The 20,903-nt window shown below is 49.6% G+C and overlaps 1 protein-coding gene across 3 annotated transcripts in view; it reads right to left on the reverse strand.

The window, feature by feature from the left end:
* Positions 1-15,397, reverse strand: part of RUNX3 (RUNX family transcription factor 3) — a 99,236-nt gene extending 83,839 nt beyond the window's left edge. Inside the window, exons 1-2 of one of the 3 annotated variants that reach the window (XM_075908531.1) lie at positions 15,171-15,397; positions 14,795-14,910 (exon numbers count right to left, since the gene is read on the reverse strand). In XM_075908531.1, coding sequence (XP_075764646.1) covers positions 14,795-14,852 — 58 coding nt within the window. In that variant the 5' untranslated portion in view covers positions 14,853-14,910; positions 15,171-15,397. Of the gene's footprint in view, positions 1-14,794; positions 14,936-15,170 lie in introns of all 3 variants that reach the window. The other 2 variants (XM_075908529.1, XM_075908530.1) reach the window with 2 other exon arrangements.
* Between the last annotated feature and the right edge of the window lie 5,506 nt (positions 15,398-20,903).

Below are 20,903 nucleotides of genomic sequence, written 5' to 3' on the forward strand. Positions count from 1 at the left end.
AGCTGCTCCGGTAGCAAATACCAGACCTTTTATCCTACGGGTTGTATCTGGCTGCTTAAGACACTTCTGTGGCTGGGACATTAAACCAGGAAGCCAGCGATGGTCATTAGAGATCACATGAGCCTCTCGTTTAAAAAAAAAAAAAAGACGCTGCTTTAGCTTTGGTGTCCTGACCAAAACACGTCTGGGGAGGCACCCAAACTGCTCACAAATTTGACTAATTTGACTAATAATGTTGGCAGAAAAAAAATATTTTCCCCAGAAATGACGAAATGGTTTGCTTCAAAAAAAAAAAAAAAAAAAAAATCAGCATGAGCCCTTTCCAAAATGTCGACTCCGTTCAGTGTCCAAAACTTTTGGTTTCAAGCCAAATCCATTTTTCTTTGGGCATTTCGTGTGGGTGAGAGAACTGAAAACAAATCAGCGCGTGTCCGAAACAAAACGGTTTCTTAAATTTTATTTGTTGGTTTTATTTTTGAGTTTGAAACATCGATGCTTTGCTCAGTCCTAGTGGGGAATCTGCGGGGCTGGGGGGTTTAGAACGGAGAAGGGGCCCAGATGCCCCAGTCTGTCACAATGACTCAAAGGGACGTGCCCCTCGCATTGAAATCAGGTTATGGAAATTGCCATTTGTACGTTTTAACCCTTTGTTTACCCTGGGAAAGCTGGCAGGGTGGTGCAGCCCCCAGGGGCGGCCCGAGCCATTTTGGCGCCCTGGGCCCGAGCGTGCGGCACATGCGCGGACCCGCCCCTGGGCTTGGACTTTTCAGCTTAGAAAAGAGCCCGTATCAGAACCAAGCTGGTCCCATAACAGTTCTGACCTCCCACACCGGGTCTCTCTCATATAAGGTTAAAGGGAACAGCCAGCATGGATCTGTAAAGAACAAGCCCTGTCAAACCAATCCGATAGCTTACTTTGATGGGATATCAAGCCCTGTGGCTAAGGGGGAAGCAGTGGACGTGGGATACCTAGACTTTAGTAAGGCATTGGACACGGTCTCACGTGACCTTCTTATCAATAAACTAGAGAAATACTGCCTACTATGAAGTGGGTGCAAAGCTGGCTGGATAACCAATCCCAGAGATATCAGAGGGGCAGCCATGTTAATCTGGATCTGCAAAAGTGACAAGGAGTCCTATAGCACCTTATAGACTAAGGGTATGTCTACACTAGGTCGTTAATTCGAGGTAGGTAGGCAAATTAGGCAACCGGAGTTGCAAATGAAGCTCAGGATGGGCTAAGGATTTAGTTCGGATTAACTTTAAACTGCTGCGTGTAGCCGCGGGCAGTTTGTTCAAACTAAGGGGGATTTTAAAATGGCGGCCGGACGGGAATATGAAAATAAAGCCTGGGATATTTAAATCCTGGGCTTCATTTGCAACTCTGGTTGCCTGATTTGCCTACCTAGCTCGAATTAATGAGCTAGTGTAGACATACCCTAACAGATGTATTGGAGCATAAGCTTTCGTGGGCAAAGACCCACTTTATCAGATGCATGTAGTGGAAATATCCAGAGGCAGGTATAAATATCCAGAGCTTGATTCCACAGGGGTCTGTTTTGAGTCCAGTTCTATTCAATATCTTCATCAACGATTCAGATGACGGCACAGAGAGTATGATTATTAAGTGTGCAGATGATACCAAGCTGGAGGGGTTGCAAGCGCTTTCGAGGAGAGGGCCAAAATTCAAACTGATCTGGACAAACTGGAGGAATGGTCTGAGATAAACAAGATGAAGTTTAATAAGGACAAATGCAAAGTGCTCCGCTTAGGAAGGAGCAAGTGAGTGGGCAACAAAATGGCAAATGAAATGTAATGTTGATAAATAGAAAGTACACAAACAAGTTACTCTCCAAGCACTTGGTCGTAACTCGATGTGTTCATAAGTCGGACCCCATTCATTTCAATGGGACCGGGCTGTTCGTAAGTCAGGGCCGCGCTTAATGGAAGGTTGGTTGTAAGTGCGGCTGGTCGTACGTCAATGCGATTGTAAGTCGGGGTCTACCCGTAATGCACATTGGAAAAAATAATCCCAACTAGACATAAAGGATGATGGGGACTAATTTGGCTACAACTACTCGAGAGAGATCTTGGAGTCACTGTGGAGAGTTCTGAGAACACCCACTCAGTGTGCAGCGGCAGTGAAAAAAGCAAACAGAATGTTAGAAGTCATTAAAAAGGGGATAGAGAATAAGACAGAAAATATCTTATAGCCTGTATGTAAAACCATGGGACGCCCACATCTTGAATACTGCGTACTGATGTGGTCACCGCATCTCTACAAAGATATTTTGGCATTGGAAAAGGTTCAGAAAAGAGCAACAAAAATGATAAGGGGTTTGGAACAGGTCCCATGTGAAGAGAGAGTAAAAAGACTGAAAAGGGGATACTAAGGGGGGGCTAGGCTAGAGGTCTATAAAATCATGACTGGAGTGGAAAAAGTGAATAAAGAAAAGTTATTTACTTGTTCCACAAGAACTAGGGGTCACCAAATGAAATGAATAGGCAGCAGGTGTAAGACAAACAAAAGGAAACTTTTCTTCACTTAGTGCGCAGTCAACCTGTGGAACTTCTTGCCAGAGGATGTGGTGAAGGCTAGAACTTTAACAGGGTTCAGAGAAGAGCTAGATAGATCCATGGAGGTTAGGTCCATCAATGGCGATTAGCCAGGCTGGACAGGAATGGTGTCGCCAGCCTCTGTTTGTTTGGAGGTGGGTGATAGGGGAGGGATCATGTGAGGATTCCCCGTTGTGTCCCCTCCCTCTGGGACACCTGGCATTGGCCATTGTCAGCAGACAGGACACTGGGCGGGATGAACCTTTGGTCTGGCCCAGTCTGGCCGCTCTGATGTTCTGAACAATCCGTTCCACACACACAGAAAGGGAAGCGGCTGTCTAGGAGGAGTCCTGCAGAAAGGGATCTGGGGGTCAGAGTAGAGCACAAGCTGAATAGGAGACAACAGTGTGACGCTGCAAAGAACGCAAACATGTTCTGGGCGGCATTAACAGGAGTGTCGTGAGCAAGACACGAGACGTCATTCTTGCGCTGATGAGGCCCCAATTGGAGTATTGTGTCCAGTTCTGGGCACCACATTTCAAGAAAGATGTGGAGAAATTGGAGAAGGTCCAGAGAAGAGCAACAAGAATGATCAAAGATTTAGAAAACATGAGCTATAAGAGAAGGCTAAAAGAATTGGGTTTGTTTAGTTTAGAAAAGAGAAGACTGAGAGGGGACATGAGAGCAGCTTTCAAGTACCTAAAAGGGTGTTACAAGGAGGAAGGAGAAAAATTGTTCTCTTTGATTTCTGTTGATAGAAGAAGCAAGGGGCTTAAACTGCAGCAAGGGAGGTTTAGGTTGGACATTAGGAAAAACTTCCTGCCTGTCAGGGTGGTGAGACACTGGAATAAGTTGCCCAGGGGGGTTGTGGAATCTCCCTCACTGGAGACATTTAAGAGCAGGCTAGACAGACACTCGTCAGAATGGCCATCAGAGCACCTGTGCTTTTTCCGATATGCTCTTTTTGTGCAAGAAACCCCTGCGGAGCGTCCACGCCCGCCTCTTTGTGCTAGAGCTGTAGCGCAAACAGGAGTCATTCCTCGTGGGGAGAGGAATAGCTCTACCGGCAAAAGCCCTCTGGCCTGTCGATTTACTGTATTTTTTTTGCACAAAAATGCACTTGAGGAGCGGACACTCCGCTGGTTTTTGCACAAAAACCCTGTAGTGGAGACACAGCCTTTGCAGCCCAGACCTCCCCTGGGTTAAAGAAACAGCAAAGACTTTGAGACGTGGTCCACGCAGCCAGCCCCTAGGAGCATGGTATCCTGATGTGGATCTGCACTCTGCTCTATAGGGCTCCCCACTTCCTGAGTGACTTTGGGCCAACCACACAACCTCTCACTGCCTCAGCAGCTGTAAAATGGGGTAAGACTCTCTTTGTCTTGTCTATTTATATTATAAACTCTTCAGGGTAGGGACTGTCTCTCAGGAGGGGTCTGCACAGCACCTAGCACATGGGGGCCCCGATCCCAGTGTGGCCATGAGATGCAGGGGTAATACTGATTTCAGGAGCGGGGCCTTTGGCTGTAACCCCTCCGATCGGTCTCCTCCTGACCCCGCAGCGTGACCATACTAAAATAACAAACAATGCTTTCCAGGGGTTTAGACACAGTAAGCAAGACGAGAAGAGGGACCAGTTTAGCTTTGCCACATGAGGAGATTCATCGGTACAGTGCAGAATGGAAAACTCCTTTCGTTTTGGTCAGGGAAATACTCCAGAAAGACTTAATGAAACCACAGACATGTTTGTCTGGACTCTGCTCCTATTGTACACTGCATTATAGATGATTCATTCCTACACTCCCATCATCCTCCGCTTTGAGCTGTGGCGCTTCGCATAACGCGGCGGGAGAGAGAGCGCGAGCGAGCAAGAGAAATATTGTCAGGGTTACAGTTTTCCGTGGTTAAACAGCAACACAGAAATCCATTAAAAGGGAAAGTTTGTAGAGCGGGAACCCTGAGGTGGTGAATTACTGGAAGGTTAAAAAAAGAAACCCCAGCGAGCGTCGGAGTGGACGTGGCCTGCAGCCGACACCAAGTGAGACAAGAGGGGGCATTTCATGAAACCGGGAAGCGTTCGGCTGGAAACGAGCGACCACCCCGTGAGACTGGGCTTCGGGAATGGGGCCGCAGGCTGGCAGGGATGGGAAGATGTTCTGCAAGGACCTTGGGAGGGAGGTAGCTTATTGGCCCTGCCTGAGGTTGGCCTGGGTTACAACGTTCCCGCCAATCTTTTCCATTCATATATAGAATAAGTTTTGTTATGTGCACTGAGGCACGTGGGGATGTGCACCACCAGGAGAAACACACACCGAGCTGTGGGTGCCTTGTTAACCCGCTGGGCGGCACTGGAATCTCTCCCGAGTGGCCGCCCAAAGGACCCCTGCTTGGGAAGGCAACAGACTGCGTGCCAGGAGATGGGGGCAAGACACGTCTTTTCCCTGAGCCTCAGTTTCCCCTCTTTCAAAGATGGCTAACAATACCTTGTTTGTTCAGATGGCAGGGAAGGTCTGTCATGAGGGGCACGTACCACCGCTAGCAGGGGAGGGAGGACGTCTTAGGTGGGCCGCTAGTCACCACTGCCATACCAGCCCAGCAAACTCGGCTTGGTCTCTCCTGCCACTGGCTCCTAGTTTGGTCTGGCGCGAGGTTTGGTGTCTGGCTTGGGCTGCTCCGAGCCCCTGAACAGTCGTTTTTAAAGTGCCCTTCCAGGGGATCTTGGTCTTGTGACAGGCTGTGGCGCCCGGACCTCCCTGGACAATGGGGCGGCATCTCCCCAAGACCAGGTGGGCGTGGTCACCCCCCCGGCCTCAGGAGCCCTTCTGCAGCGTGCGAGGGGGGTGGACAAGCCAAGCCAGGCAGGGCTGGGACGGAGGCAGGATATTCTGTACCAAAAGGTTTCCATGGACACTGCCCCTCATCACCTAGGAATTGTTGGCTCCTTGCTCGGCCTCTGCTTTGCCACCCAAAACGGATCCCCGGGAGCCTTGGGGAGCGTCGCTGTCGTGTCGACCTGGGCTGTGCGTGGCCTCCCGCCTATTTCCCAGCTTCCACCCTGTGGCTACTCCCACCCAGCCGCTGCGCTGGCGGCTCCGAGGCCAGGAGAGACCGGCTAGCAGCAAAGGCCCAGGGCTCCATTCTGCTCAGTGCCCACGGCTGAAATCCCCAGGACCACCGGGAGGCAGTGGAGGTGCTCTGGATTTACATCCCGGATGTGGCCGGTGCAAGGTGGCACATTGGTCTACAAGTGCTTATTGGATGACCAAGACCACACGCTCTAGAAACCAGTCACTGTGAAACCTCCGACTCATCTCCGCCCGTCTGCTCCTGATGCAATTTCAAGTTCAGTGACACTTCTGCCCTTGCCGAGAAGAGAAGAACTAATGGCTCAACGGTGCTGTTGGTTACACCTGTTCCCCAGGGAAGGGGAGGGAAGGAACGGCCGTACTAGCATGTGGCTAACACAAGAGAGACTGAGACCTGGAATTGAAACGTCCCCAGTGGAGGGCGTTTGCTTTGGATGTTCCAATTTGGGAAATTACAGAGTCAGGCTTGTACTGCAAAGCAGAACCAGATCTGGAGCCAAACGGCTTCCCTGTGTGATGGGCTCCCGCCCCGTTGCTCTATTTCAGCCTCGGCTCTGGTTAGCGATGAGCCGGCCTGTGCTCCTAGGGCTGGTTGCTGTTTGCTGCCTCTGCAGGCCTGTCACCTTTGAACAGAAATGGACCCGCAGGAATGAGAGAGAAGTCCTGTCGGGGCACCTGACGGGTCCTTCTCCCAGGCAAGTGCACGACCCCCCGGCGCACAGCACAGGGCCTTTGCCTGACTTCCGTGGGAGCCTATTGCAGAGACAAGGAGCCCTCGCTGCGGGGAAGCCGTACGTTTCTGCCTCCGAGACGTCAGTGGGAAATACCTGGGGGTGGGAATATCGGGTGGGGGAGGGTCTAGCAAAGTCAGTTCTTTCGTTTGAGTCACCAGGCTGGACAGCTGCTCGAGAACGGTCTCGTCTCCTATCCCAGCCCCCGCTGCAGAACCCTAGAACTGGCAGGGCCTCGGCCGGACAAGGCACCATCTAGATCGTCCCTGATAGAGGCGGGATGGGCAAGACAATCAATGCTCCTGACCGGTTTTTTCCATCTGTGTGCAGAATACATTTTATGCTCACCGGGGCATGTGCAGATGTGCACCACCAGCAGAAACACGTGTGGCCAACTGTGGGCATCTGATGCTGGGAGGCATCTGACCCTCTCCTGGGTGCCCAGCTTTCAGGGAACACAGATTAGACTATTTGCCTGGAGAACTACTAGAGACGGCTCCTGAAAACGTGGGGAATGTTCTGGGCCGCACTCAAGCCCCGGCCTTCGGCCTCCTTCGGCGAGGGATCAAACTGACCAAGACTGCAAAGCCGAGATATTTCTGGGCCCACCCACGCTCCCGACCAACCCAGTCAACTCAGGTGTTTCCTGGCCGGGTGGAAGGAGTCACTTGAAAGCAGATCAGCACTGCGGCCGCTCATTTGCTCCCTTCCTGTCGGATTCTTCCGGTGGGGGGCGATTTTCTGGGGCTTCTGCTCTGTAGCCCCTCCCAGGCAAACCTGGGCTTTTCACAAGGGGGCGGTGGCCGCTGGTACCGAGCCCTGGACGTGTGCAGAGGGCAGAGGGCAGAGGGCTTCACGCTGACGTGAGACGGAGCCAGGACTGGGGGGGTCACGGGGACAGAGCAGGTCTGCCCTTCCCTCCCTTCCCTCGGTAGCAGCTTTGGTCAAACAGGCTGCTCTGGCAGCTTGGACAGTTTAGGAGCCGTTTAAACCCAACGAGCAGCTGTCCTGGGCCAGGGCTTTCAGTGGTGGAGGATTTTGCTCAGGGGCAGAGACAGACAGTGTGTGTGTGTGTGTGTGTGTGTGTGTGTGGGTGTGTGTGTGTGTGTGTGTGTGTGTGTGTGTGTGTGAGAGTAACTGGGGGGTGCCACCCCCGCGCACATCCGAACAAGCACACGTAATGTCAATGTTGGTGCACAAGGCAAGATTCACTCCGCTCACGGATGGGAAATCTTACAGGGACGCCGGCCCTAACCGAGGGCTGATCAGAGCCAGCCTTCCCATCTGACCAGGCCAGCAGGGTGCTGCTGCAGATCCAACAGCCTGGCAGAGCACACACTGTGTCGGGGTCTCTGAATTCCTGCATTTCTGCTCTGCGTGCGCGCTGGGCCCCACAAGCGCTCTCACCCACTTCAGCCAACCGAGCGTCCGAACATCCCCACTAGCTCCGTCGGCGTTAGGCCCGTTGTGCCGACGGGAACCGAAGCCCAGCAGATTATTAAGAAACTTGCTCAGGGTTGAACAGGAACTTTGGGAATTGTCCCCTCATCTCCTGACCCCCTGCCGCCTTCTCTTTCTTTTCGGTGTTTTTACAGCTCTGTTGTACGACACGGCTGGTGACTCATTCATACGACAACAGCGGCTACAGGCCTTTCCCTAGATCATGCAGAAAGTAAGACACACCTCTTCCCCGAGATCTGACGCTCTACATCGTCATGGGTGGGACGAGACTCAGAGGCACCGATCTTATAGAATCATGGAACCCTAGACCTGGAAAAGGCCTTGAGAGTCAGCGGATCCAGTCCCCTGCCCTCACGGCAGGACCAAGCACCATCTAACACCCCTGATAGATGCATCTAACCTGCTTTTAAATGTTTTCAGCGATGGAGACTCCAAAACCTTCCTCAGCAAGTCATTCCAGCTTGTAACCACCCTGACAGGCAGGAAGTTTTTCCCGATGTTCAACCTCAACCTCTCTTGCTACAATTTAGGCCCATTGCTTCTTGGCCTATCAACAGGTCAATTTTTCTCCTTCCTCCTTGTAACACTCTTTTAGGTACTTGAAAACTGCTACCATGTCCCCTCTCAGTCTTCTCCTTTCCAAACTAAGCCCAATTCTCTGAGTCTTCCCTCATAGCTCATATCGTCTAGATCTTTAATCATTCTTGTTGCTCTTCTCTGGACCCTCTCCAATTTCTTTGCATCTTTCTTGAAAAGTGGTGCCCAGAACTGGACACAATCCTCCATCTGAGGCCTAATCCAAGAATTTATACATGGTCATTTTCTGAGCAGGGAGCAGGACCCAACTCTTCTAAGGCTCTACCCACTAGACCACACTGTCTCAGCTCATGTTGACATTTTGCATAGTTTTGGTTGCATAGATAACGCCCAGCCTTAAACTCCCAGCACAGCACCCAGTCTTGCCTTCCTCACACAGACAATCCCTCCATTGACACTGAGGTCATGGGGGTTTCCCGGGGAAAAGCAGCAGGACTGGGTCTGCGGTGTCGAAGGCCCCGAGGGAAGCCGCGAGCTGGTGCTGAGATGTAGGAGACTCACGGTAAGGGTGAGGGGGCATCACATCTGGGGATGACGACAGAAAGAAAAACAATTTCCTTTTCCCTGGGAAACGTTGCAGTGGCCTCATTCAACAGGCCACTCCTGCGCGTTACTACATTGACTAGTGGCATTTCTGGGGAAAATATAAAATACGAGTGATCTGACCCCCGAGCCTGTTTGTAGCTCAGGGCCACGCTGTGTCTCTTGCAGCCGGGCATGCGGCCAGGATACCAGGCCGGGAGCTGGGCGGCTTGGAAGCCAAGGATGGCGGGCAGCCATCGGTTCAGGAAGATGACGAGCTACCGACAGTTTTGTGAGCTGCGAAGAAACGACGGGAATAAGCACATTCCTGACATCCTGGAAGTCTCAGGCTCTGTGAAGTCAGCACTCCCCAGATGCTGCAGGAAAGCCTGGCCGCAAGTGCCTGGTTTAAAGTCTCCGTAGCGGCCTGCAGGATGCTCCAGTTCTGTGTGTGCTGCAGTTGTGCCAGCTTCCCTAAAGCCTTTGAGACAAGCTAAGCAGACTAAGGCTAGTTCTGTATGTGGATGGGAGACCTTCAAGAAACATTTCTGGGATGAAGTGTCAGGTACCACTAACAATTAGGACCATGGTGCTCAGATGGCTGGGAGCGGCACATGCAGGAAGAGAGCAGTCCCTTCCTCCTACATACTGAATAGGAAATGACATGACCAGTGTAAGGGCAGAGCCAAGAAGAGACTCCTTGAAGAGCAGCAGCTACTAGGCCACACAGCTAGTCAAAAGGGAATCACCTCACCAGGAGGGTTCGAGGAGCCGGGGTTCCCTGCAAACTGAATGCTTGGGCAGCCACCCAGCAGAGATTCAAAAGCTGCCCTGCTGATTTGGCAGAGCACCCACAGCTGGCAGCAAGTGTTTCCATGGATGGTGCACGGCCACTGGTGCATGTAACAAAATTTACTCCATACACAGACAGAAACAATTAGCGAGAACATTGCTAGGAGGGTGATACTTGAATCAAGGAAGGGATTTCAGGTTAGCCTTTTCCAGGTGCAAATCTGTGGTCTGGCAAAACCATCCTCACCACATTAAAGCCCTGAATAGGGGAGGAGGTTGCATGTGCTAATGTCCTTGTGGCCCTTGAATATGCCTCGGTGTTTTTTGGAACCGCAGTGGGGTTAACCCCCTGCCCTAGACCAATTTCACCCTGGCACTTTCATCCTTTCTCTCTGAGTTCCCTTGCAAACTGGACCGGGTAGGTCCATCACTTCCTGTGCTAAACCACTGCTGATCACAGCTATTTATATTGCAGTAACACCAGGGAGCACTAGTCACGGATGCCACTGGGTGGGTGCTGTACAACCACAGACCAAAAAGACCATGCCTCCAAGAAAAGGAGGGGGGGGCTCTTCTTCGCGATGTGGGGGGTCCACGTTGCAGTGATTGATCCACCAGTGATCAATTTATCATCTCTGCTCAGACACGATGAATCAGCCACTGAAAACTGCTCCCGTTGACTCTAGCACTCCGCCCAGATGAGAAGAGTAGCTGGAATCGACGGGAGAACAGCCCCCCACTGACTTTACTGCATGGAAGGCACCGCGGGAAGTACAGCCGCTTGTGATAAGTGGCTAGAGTTGCCAAATGGTTTCAACAAAAATACCGGACACACTTGACTTTACATCACAAGCTACATTCCATCTTAGTTAGAAAATACCCAACATTTATATTTTTTCAATTTGTTTCCAAACAGAAAGCTCAAATAATGGACTGTCCGGTTCAAAACCGAACACCTGGCAACCCTATAAGCGGTGTAGGCTGGATCGACGTGGGAGTGTAGTGTAGACGAGGCCTAAGTCTTCCAAAATTCACCTGAACAAAGCCCTAGATATGACAAACCGACCTGCTCCACCGTGTAGTGGAGACAAGCCCTTAGTGCCCATAAAGTAACTCAAGAGCCTCCCGTGACCAGTCTCAGTAAAGGACAGAGCCAAATCAACGTTACACGTCAGGCCCATCTTGGTGAAGCGACCGAGTTCTGCTGGCCCTTGGTGACTGTTCATGGCCTGTGTCAATGTCTATATTTAGACTCTCTGGTGGGCGTTATTTCCATGAAAGCCACTGCAGAGTTGAAGGTGCCTGGGGAGAAGTGAGGCCCAGGTGAGAATTTCTCAAGCCTCGGCCATGGTGACACAAGGCTGATTAGCGAACGTGACATTTGCGGCCAATGAGCCACACACCCTGAGGTCTAGTGGTCCAGCTACAAGCAGTTTCAAGAGCAAATTGCAAATGATTCTTGCACCAGCCTCAAAGCTCAATGCCAACGAGCTCATTGAATAACACAGGTGGAAGCAGAGTCCCTCCGGCCCCATTTCATCGCTCGTCTTCACAAGAGCTGGCAAACGCTCCACGCTCGCCTGGCGCCCAATGGGGGCCATGGAATTCCGCTTTCCCTGGACACGCCCACCTCCCCCCTTATTTCGCTGGGAGCGTGGATTGCGCATGGCATGCAGTGATGCACCAGTAAGCACTAGCCGTCCGTGGGGCCGCGGCCAGTTTAAACCAGCACAGTTAGGGGCACAATTTGGCCCTGTAGTTTTGGTCAAATTTTCCACCACTCCGTGAACCACTTCTTCTGGTGAGTGAAAGGGAGCGGAGACTCGGATAATATTTAAGAGCCCAACACCTGTTGAATCAGTGGGAATTGGGGGATCTCGGCATGAGACTGCAGATGAAAATGTGCTGCATTTCTCCTCCATGCCCTCTCCTGCTTCCTCTGCTAGAATGCAGCATCCAGCGACTTCGCAGGAGTGTCCTGACCTGAGCCGCATTTCATTCTGCCGTTATGGGAAGAGCTGGGCAAATTATTTGTAGGCCAAGAGCTTCCTACAGAGTCAGTCATTCTCAGTTCTCATACTGGCCTCAAACAGCCCATTTTTCTAAATTAGATTTTCTATCCAAAATTGTTCACTTTATGCAATTATATGTCAATGTCTGCCAGTTCCTCGGCTTGTGATTGGTTAGCTACATCATGTGGCATTGATTCTGCTTACTGATTGGGTAAGAGAAAAATACTGGAAAAAAAAGGAGAGGTGGAGGGGGAAAGGAATAAAGCATTTCCAGTCTGAAGAGTGAATAGCTTTTGGATTTGGTTGTTTGTTTGTTTCATTCCTCAAATACTTGTGCAAACAAATATCCATTTGCATCGAGAGGCACAGAAAAGCCGTCAAATAGGAACTGTAGTTGAATCAGAAAGCTATGTGAAATTCAAATAAACATTCATTAATAGTTTTACAATATTCACTCAGATCCAGCACTGGAAAGGGCACATCTAACCTCTTAAAGAAACAAGGATTTCTTGTCCTAATTGTAAACAAATGGGTACCAATTTCACCATCTTCAGTGTAATTTTTTTTCACTCCCCACTTTTAATAAATTTATGTCTGAAACAAAAATGCTTATTGCTTTTATGGGTTCCTATTTGTATGGAAATTGAATTCAAAATGTGACATTTCTGGTTTTTTTTTCTTTCTGACCAATCCTTGGCATTTCTTCATCTGGTTTGTGGAGGGGGAAAGCACAGATTAAAAAGAACTGTGCAAATGTTTTTGATAAAACTTCACTTATTTTTTTTGCCCTAAGACTGCCTTTAATTAGCTCTGTGGAGTACAAAGGATACATAATGACACCATCACGTAGTGGAGGGTATTAAAATCTACTGTATTTATTGCTGAATATTCACACAGTACTCCGATACTTTGATAAGTACCAACTGGGGACTAGGTTCCAGTGTAAATCCTGAGTAACACGACTGAGGTCAAGGAAACTACTCTGGATTTACATGAATGTAACTAAAAACCGAATTGGCTCCTTATTCTCATTTTCCAATACACTCTGCTCAAAAGAAAATTCAAAGCCACTAAATGTACTGGGACAGATTTAATCATGTTAATTCATTTAATATCTTGTAATCTTTTTGATTTTTTAACACTACACCAAATTCAAGTCTTTGATATGGATAAAAACCCTACTTAATATGGCCCAGTAACTTCTGTAGTATTTTGCTATTTCTAGATCACATTCGAGTTAAGATTTATCACCAGTCATTTTAGGACATAGGTATCAAGTTGATTGATTTTGATACCATTGCTTTCTTTTACCCATTCAGTGTCAGTATACGGTGTTAAATTTCCAGTTGCGAATCCTTTTCTTTATGCATTTATTTTAAGAATCAGTTTGAATGTTTTGTCTTGTTTTAGAAATTCAGCTACAAAACAAGTACAAAACCACCATGACAAAAGCCCAGAATTTGACGCGCTCTGGCATACCTGGGAACAAGCCCAGAGCTCTAACTTTATGGTCTAATCCTGAGTTCCTGAGGCCTCCTCAACGCTCAGTGAATTAACGAGGGATTATTCGGGTTGCACAAGGAATGAAAGACGGAGTCCGTCCTGGTTTTCATTCAAAGGTTTGAGAATTGAGAACATGCCAAGTCTGCCAGTTCAATATGAATCAGTGAGGGGACGATCTGCACATTCTTTACGTCCTCTTGAGTTGCATTTTTTAAATATTTTGTCACCAGCGTCCCAGATAGCAGGACTTGCAAGAGCACAAGTTGGTTTTGTGCAATTTACTGGATTTACCAAAGCAAGTAACTCCAAGAAACACACTTGATTTTAGCAGTATGTCCCAGAGCACGAGGTCATCTCTAGACCAACAGGCTGAACTAAACAACATCATCCCCGTTTGCAGTATTCGCCCAAGTAACATACCGATTGCCCACTGAATGGCATTCTGCAGCCTGCTCCCACAGGGCAGGCAAAGCCGCACAACACAAAATAAGTGCCGTCTAGTTTAAACTTGTTGGGCCAAACCCTACGCGTCTTGCTTTATTTTTGCACAGGCAAAAATACTGAGTAAAACGGCACTTGGAATCGGGCACACTCTGCCTTTTGCGGATCTCGGGGCTGGAACTGACAAATCAAACGGCCTCTGTGCTTAGTAAAGCTTTCAACCCAGTTGTGGTCCCCAGTTTATAGCAATGCAGAAGCAAACAAGAGTGGAAAAAGATCAGGCACTTGCTCTCTGTAAACAAGACACAGATCAGCCCTGCTCTAGGATGGCGCAAAGCATCCTACTCGCACGCTGCATGTCGGAAATGGAAGGCCCCTCTGTGAGAACAGAGACAGGGAGCACATCTCACCCTTGGACTTTGGCTGCAGAGCTGGGGCAGAAAGAGGTGGAATAAACTTAGTGGCAACCTGCTACTTTTCTGACGTGCCCTCTAAAAGTGAAACACTAGCAGAGCAGCACACACAATCGCAAAGACTTTGAAGAAATCGTCCCCAAGCGCTCCTGTGCCCTCTGAGCTGCTTTCCCCGAGAAAGGGAAACTGTCGAGTGCGATTCACTCTCGCAGCTCTCACCTGATGAATTCAGTCCTCTCTTTTCACCTGCTGGGGAGGCATGTTCTAAAGCACCCATCCCCAGAGCTAGCTACCGTGGCTCCCATGGGGCTATGCCAGCAGCATCGCAGAGAAAGAAAGCGCCTGTATCTACCAGCAAACAATGCTCTGTGGACAGAATACCATGCAGGTAACGTTTGTGGACCTGCAGCCAATTTCACGCCACACCTGGTGAGTCAACCACAAAAAGCCACCAGGAAGGAACATGCCCAGCAAGCTACGTCCTGGGAAGAAGCTCATCCCTTCACCCAGCCATGGAGTGCTCGAAGCCCAGTCGCACGCACCACCGAAAACACCAGCCTGCGGCGTGAGCTGCTGGCACCCACGGACGATGCACCAGTGGCGTTATTAACACAGGCTGCAGTGCAGTGACAAACAACATTTCCTGCCTGGAAGGGAAGGGAAACAAGAGCTCTACTCACCACGGAGGAAGGTTGGCGAGTAGGTTGCAAACGAGTCAAAGATGCTGTTGGAAGCCATGACCCCCGCCCAAGCGGATTCTTCAGCCAGTACTTGTGGTTGGTTTGTAGTCCCCTCGCTACTCTTGAAAAAAGAAGTTTGAACTGAAACAAAGAAGCGAGGGAGGGAGAGAAATCCACAAGGAAGCTAAGGGCGTCTTTGCAACCCAGACTCTGGCTTTGCCGGGCCACAGGAATGTTCAGCCACACGCTGCTCAGCAGAAGCAGACGCCCGCTGGATCATTGCTGCAAGGGGGCATGAGAATGGGGTTTGCACAGAGATAGACGATGCAGCGGCATGAAGCACGGAGAGCGAAATGAATGAATGAATGGAACTTACCCTAGACAGACAAAAATACAGCTGGTGTTAACAACCAGAGGGGGGAAAACCTCCTCGCTGAGGTTCAGGTACTCTTCTAAATTGGAGATTGCAGTTTGCTTGTGGTTCTGTGGTTGCCTATGAGGCCTGAAAGAGTGTTAACTCAACCCCGGTTCGGAGACAGAAAAGACTCCAGCTAGTCATTCGCTGAGTGGAAGAAGAGAGTCAGCTGACCCATGATGTCAACGGGGCATGAAACAACTTTGTGGCTGCTGCTTCTTTTTTTTTTTATGGTTTATATTTATTAGTTCATGGGAGGCCTGGTTGACTCTCCCGGACCTTCTGGTGAATGACATACAGAAGCAGAACTTAGACTCATTGAAGCATTTCCTTTTCATTAATTATTTTGTTGTTCTAAAAGCGACAGACAAGAGACTTCAGATTCCTAATTGGTTGATTGAAGTAATAACCCATTTACATTCAGTGGTTTTCTCCTTTTAACTGCCTTTTCTCCCACATTTACCACTTGTCTGTATCATAATTTTTAGCTGTACATGGCTTTCTAACTCCCAGCTCTCTTGGCTGATTGTCGTTACTGCATGTCGAGACTATTTCCATATGTGCCGATGGGTGGCTCTTCTTCACAGGGATTTGATGTGAATTAGTATTAAGCAAAAACACAAAGCACATGCAGCAGAACAAACACACTCAGCTGAAGAAGAGGAGTTGTGGCCATTCGTCATTCTTTCAAGGTGAAGAATCTCATTATAAAGGCGACTGAACTTGCAAGCTTTGGAGGCCTTGTCTATATTTCCGGGAAGATCGATGCTCCGGAGATTGATCTTCTGGGGTTTGATTTAGTGAGTCTAGTCAGGACCCACTAAATCAAACTCTGATGGGGTCTCTCTCGACTCCGGTACTCCACAGGTGTAAGGGAAGTTGATGGGAGAATTTCTCCTGTTGCCTTCCTGCAGTGGGAACACCAGAGAAATTCGATTTATGGTACGTTGACTCCAGCTACACTATTCTTGGAGCAGGAGATGCAGATTTTAAATCAAACTTAACGCAGAGTGTTAACTTGGCCTGAGGCCGAGGCCTTTGTTCATGCTGGCTGGCTCCCAGTTATTAATGAGGATGCTTTGCTAGCCGCTCGTGGGTAATTGCAAACGGACAAATTTTCCAAGGTTTGGTGCCCAACTCACACAGGTGCTTTTTGAAAATCCTAGGAGGTGCCTATCTTCACCTCTAGGGGCCTACATCCCTTGGAGAATCTGGCCCCATGGCCCTCAAAATCATGGTCAAATAGAATATAGATTCAATATGGGCCTTCTCCTAGGGGAGAACTTCACCTGCTCAGGAAATAAAGCTCCCAGCATACCTGAGAGATACACCTTGGGCCCTCACTCTTTAAGTAAACGTCCCATTGGTTTCCTGGGGGGGAGCTGTATAAAATCCCCTGGCACGAGATGGTTCAGGGCTATTAATAAAACGTCACTTAAAGAGCCATCAGAACTGGCAGCATAAACATCTGCAAAGCCTGAAAACCCTCTTTAGCCTTCATACCTACAGAAAACGTATTCACGCGGAGGCCGCTGGTACCCAGAGACCACGCGTAGCCGTTCCCATTGACCAATACTGTCCCACTGGTTCCCTGTGCTCCTGGGTTGGTCAGGCTGGATCCAGCTAGTGTCTCTGGTCTTACATTTACAGAGTAAGCTCCTTGGGGCCCAGGCTGTCTTCTCATTCTGCATTGGTACAGCCTCTGGCACAATGGGCACCTGGCTCCCGACCTGGCCTCTTCAGAGCCATTACATTACAAATACATCATTTTCCTCTTACACTTGACTTACCTGTTTCCTTACTCACAATGAGTAGCATTAACTCAGGTGAGTAGCATGGAGGATTTGGCACAATACACACGCCCTCACAACAAGTCTCTCTCTCTCTCTCACACACACACACACACACACACACACACACACACACACACAGCCCACAAATGGCCAGAGGTGGTCTAGGTGCACTTTTTCTAGGTGCCGTAGCATGGTGGGTTGTAAATGGCCATCCCTAGAGGCCGATGGTTCCACTCACTCCTCTTGGAAGACCATCCCACTGTAACGGTTCTCGTGGCTAGGAAGCTTTCCCTGACAATGAACTACATTTTCTTCTCACTCTTTCCTCTTCGCCCCCAGTTAATCCACCACATTATTACTGGTTTCTAGCAGGGTCCTCACTGGACACACCCAGACAAAGGGCCCATCTCCTCTTTCTCCCAACCCTTCAGGTATTCCTATTTGGTTGTTAGGTCCCTCCAGGCAAGTGGTCAGTTAGTCAGTGTTAACCAGATTGTGGCCTCAGTGGCACCAGCGTAAACCCAGAACAACTCCAATCCCAGCAGTCTCTGCTCCTTGAATGAGGCACAACTCCCATTGGGTCGAATTCTGGTCTCTGCGGCACTGGAACACTAAGTTCACAGTAACTGTTGGAACCAATGAAGTTCCTTCAGGCTTGCCCCAGATTAATGGTCTGGGCCAAGGACAAACGAGGAGATTTGCAGTTGATTTGAAAGAGGTTTTTGTTTGAGCCCCGAGCGAGAGCAGAATTTGGCTTCTATTTTTAAGAAGCATCACTAGTTTCTAGAACCAAGCTGACGCAGGACTGATGCCTCCATAACCAGTGAGCGCCGGTGGGGCCAAGTGGCTCGTGTCCTTAATAAGCGCCATTCAGATATGATCCTGTGTGTGTTTTTGCAGAGCCCAACTCAAGAACTAGCTTTCATTGGGGCCCTACAGGTAGAACCTCGTGTGGCCATCAAATTTTGTATCCACATCCACCTCCGCATCAGCAAAAATGAGCCACAGATATCCACACCCACGAATATGGATCCCCACGGATATAAAGCGGGTCTCTGCAAATCTGCAGGGATCTACCCATAGACGGAAAAAGAACTAACTTGAATGCAGAGATTCCCCCCACCCAAAACAAAAAAAAAAGAAGATATTTGAGGAAGTGAAACTCACAGCAAATTAAATCCGAATGAAATCTGCAGGCCAGAAGTGCCAAGGGTTGTGGTATTTCCAGTCACAGGAGCGTGACTGAGCAGTATTTCTATCATCCCACGTTCGCCACCACTGGGTGTCCCAGTCTTGGCTTTCGCACAAGAGCGCAGGGGTCCTGGAAGGGGGGAGGTGTTATTGACTCCTGGAATGCTAATATGGAGACGGGGGAAACTGGATCTTATTTATTGGGGCTCAAAACCCTGGGACACTGTTTGCCCTTCATAAGAGTCAGATTAATGGTCCATCTAGCCCCGTAGCTTGTCTCCTGACAGCAGAGGGTGCGCACTGCGTTAACAGCTAACTGCGAGACCCGGGGCTCGGGCATGGGGACGGCCCAGTGACCATCTTACAGCGCAAAAGGAGGGGCAACGTACCAAAGCAGCTTTGAGAAACTTCAGTGCATTAGACCTGGGATCGATGGCCCTGGACAGTGTCACCTTGTCTCCATTTGCCTTGTATCTTCTCAGACCACAGCATCCTCCTTTCCCCAGGCCCCACTTGTCCACACAAGTGTTGTGTCGCCGGCCAGCCCCGCTTGCCAAGTCCAAGACCCACGGCCATCTTCAGCGAGACTTTGGACAGGGCTTAATTCTGGGTCTCTGGGGAGCTGGAGGGGACAAAAGATTCCTCTTGCCCCATTCTGTGAAAGAGCAATTTGGTCTCCTCCCTCTACACGTGCCTTGATCCCACTGACGGGTGCACCTAAACTTGAAATAAGTAACGCAACCTGCGCTGGGCAAACCGTGTCTCTTATCTCGAATCCATTTCCAACTGGCTTATTTAGAAGTTTGGCGCGACTACACTGCGCCACATTTCGAAATCACACGCTGTTGCGAGCCAGCCCTTATCCCTTGTGCAAAATAGCACTCCCGTTAGCTTGAAAAACATTTCGGAATAACGGGCGGCTTGTGTAGATGCAGGGTAGCTATTTCAGGAAACCTCTGGCCTCCCGAAAGAGCCGTGCAGTGTAGACACACCCGAAGTCAATGCTGCCTGTGCAAAAGGGGGATAATAGATGTATCCTCCCGACGACGCAACATTTGTCTGTGCATGGCTGACCCAGCAAGCGTGTGGACCATGCGCTCGGGGGCCACTGGGTCATTCAGTTGCTAGTTTTGATTCCTTCCGCCCATGAGGAAAAGGCCTGGGACTTTCAAAGCTGTTGAATTCAATGGAAGCAAAGTTAGGCCAAGGACAGGCCCCCTGGAAAACTACCCCTGCCATTTAGGAAGTGGAGAGAGGGTGCAGAGACAACTGAGCCACCTTGATCCAGGTCTGGATCTCTGGCATAGCTGCTCGGATTTACACCTGCTCCAAATGTCCCCCAGGGCCACTCGGAGAGCTGGGGATCCCTAGGGTGCAGAGAGAAGTGGCCATGCCCCTTTCCCCCAAGCCATGCCCACAAATTTACTGGCCAAGGTGGCTCAGCAGATGGTATCCCAGGATTATTCTACTCTGCGCTGCGTTAATCCTCTGGGGCTTGGATAGAGCGGCTTTCTCATTGCTTTGCTCCAGCCCTGTGGCACAAAACATCCTGCGGGCAGCCGAAGCGCCTCCCCCTTGGTGCTCCTCTTGTTATACTCATCTCTGAAATGATCCCCAGCTGTTTTCTTTATGATAAAATTCTCCCTTCTTTAAATTGCTGCATTTTTTCCATGGGTGTGTCTTTAAATCTAAATACTCCAATTTTGCTTGTGCAGTCAAATGCAAGGGCTTATTATGTGGTCTAGAAATGGATGGGTATTCCATATGTTATCTATATTCTGTACCAGAAGCTTATGCTGTGTTTCAAGGAAATTAACAACTTAATCCGGCATTGCATTTTATAATGCACATCCATATGCATCTACGGCTGTGTAATGTAGGTGCTGGTATATTTTATCTACTGATGACCTGTTGAAATACAAAGTGCCTACCTCACATTCTATAAAGTTCTGGCAAACTTTAGAACACAATCCACACACAAAAGTATTCGGTCCATTTAAAAAAGGCCGGGTGCAGGAGGAGGGTGTTAACTTGGCAGCTCTGAAGTGCAATGGAGCCCAAAATGGGTAACATGGCGAGCTCACCAAAAGTAGGAAAGACTCTAAAATGATGGCTTTGGATTTTCCTTTCAAGGCTTAGCCATCACTGAGTGTTTGTACATGCACCCAAAATCTGGTGGCATGGCTGCATTACAGAGGAACAGCTCTCCGAGTCCATGCCAATAGCTCCCGGACCACACAACAGAACAGAAAGAACCACCTCGAGAGCGCCAGAGATTACAGACCCTGACGTAAGCACCTCTTTTCAGGCAGAGGCCGGTCTCACGGAGAGCTGTGCTGTGGATAGGACAGCGGGGTCCCCCTCCCGGTGGGTCTCTCTGGGTGTGTCTAGACTACATGCCTCTGCCGACAGACATACTGACATAGCCAGTGAAGAGGAGATTTAATATCCCCCGCTTCATTCAAATAAGAATGGCCGCCGCGCTGTGCCGGCTCAGCTGATTGTCAGCACAACACGGCAGTCAAGACGCGGATCAGTCGACAGGGAAAGCCGTTGTCGACCGATCCCTTATGCCTCGTGCAGGGGCGGCTGTAGACGAGCTGCCAGCAACTGGTGCCCTAGGCGACCCTGCAATCGGCACCCCCCCTCCAAACCCCTCACTGATATTGCGCCAACGTTTGGCGCCCCATTTAACTTGGCGCCCTAGGCG

The sequence above is a fragment of the Pelodiscus sinensis genome, chromosome 25 (genome assembly GCF_049634645.1).
Source record: "Pelodiscus sinensis isolate JC-2024 chromosome 25, ASM4963464v1, whole genome shotgun sequence".
Classification (NCBI taxonomy): domain Eukaryota; kingdom Metazoa; phylum Chordata; order Testudines; family Trionychidae; genus Pelodiscus; species Pelodiscus sinensis.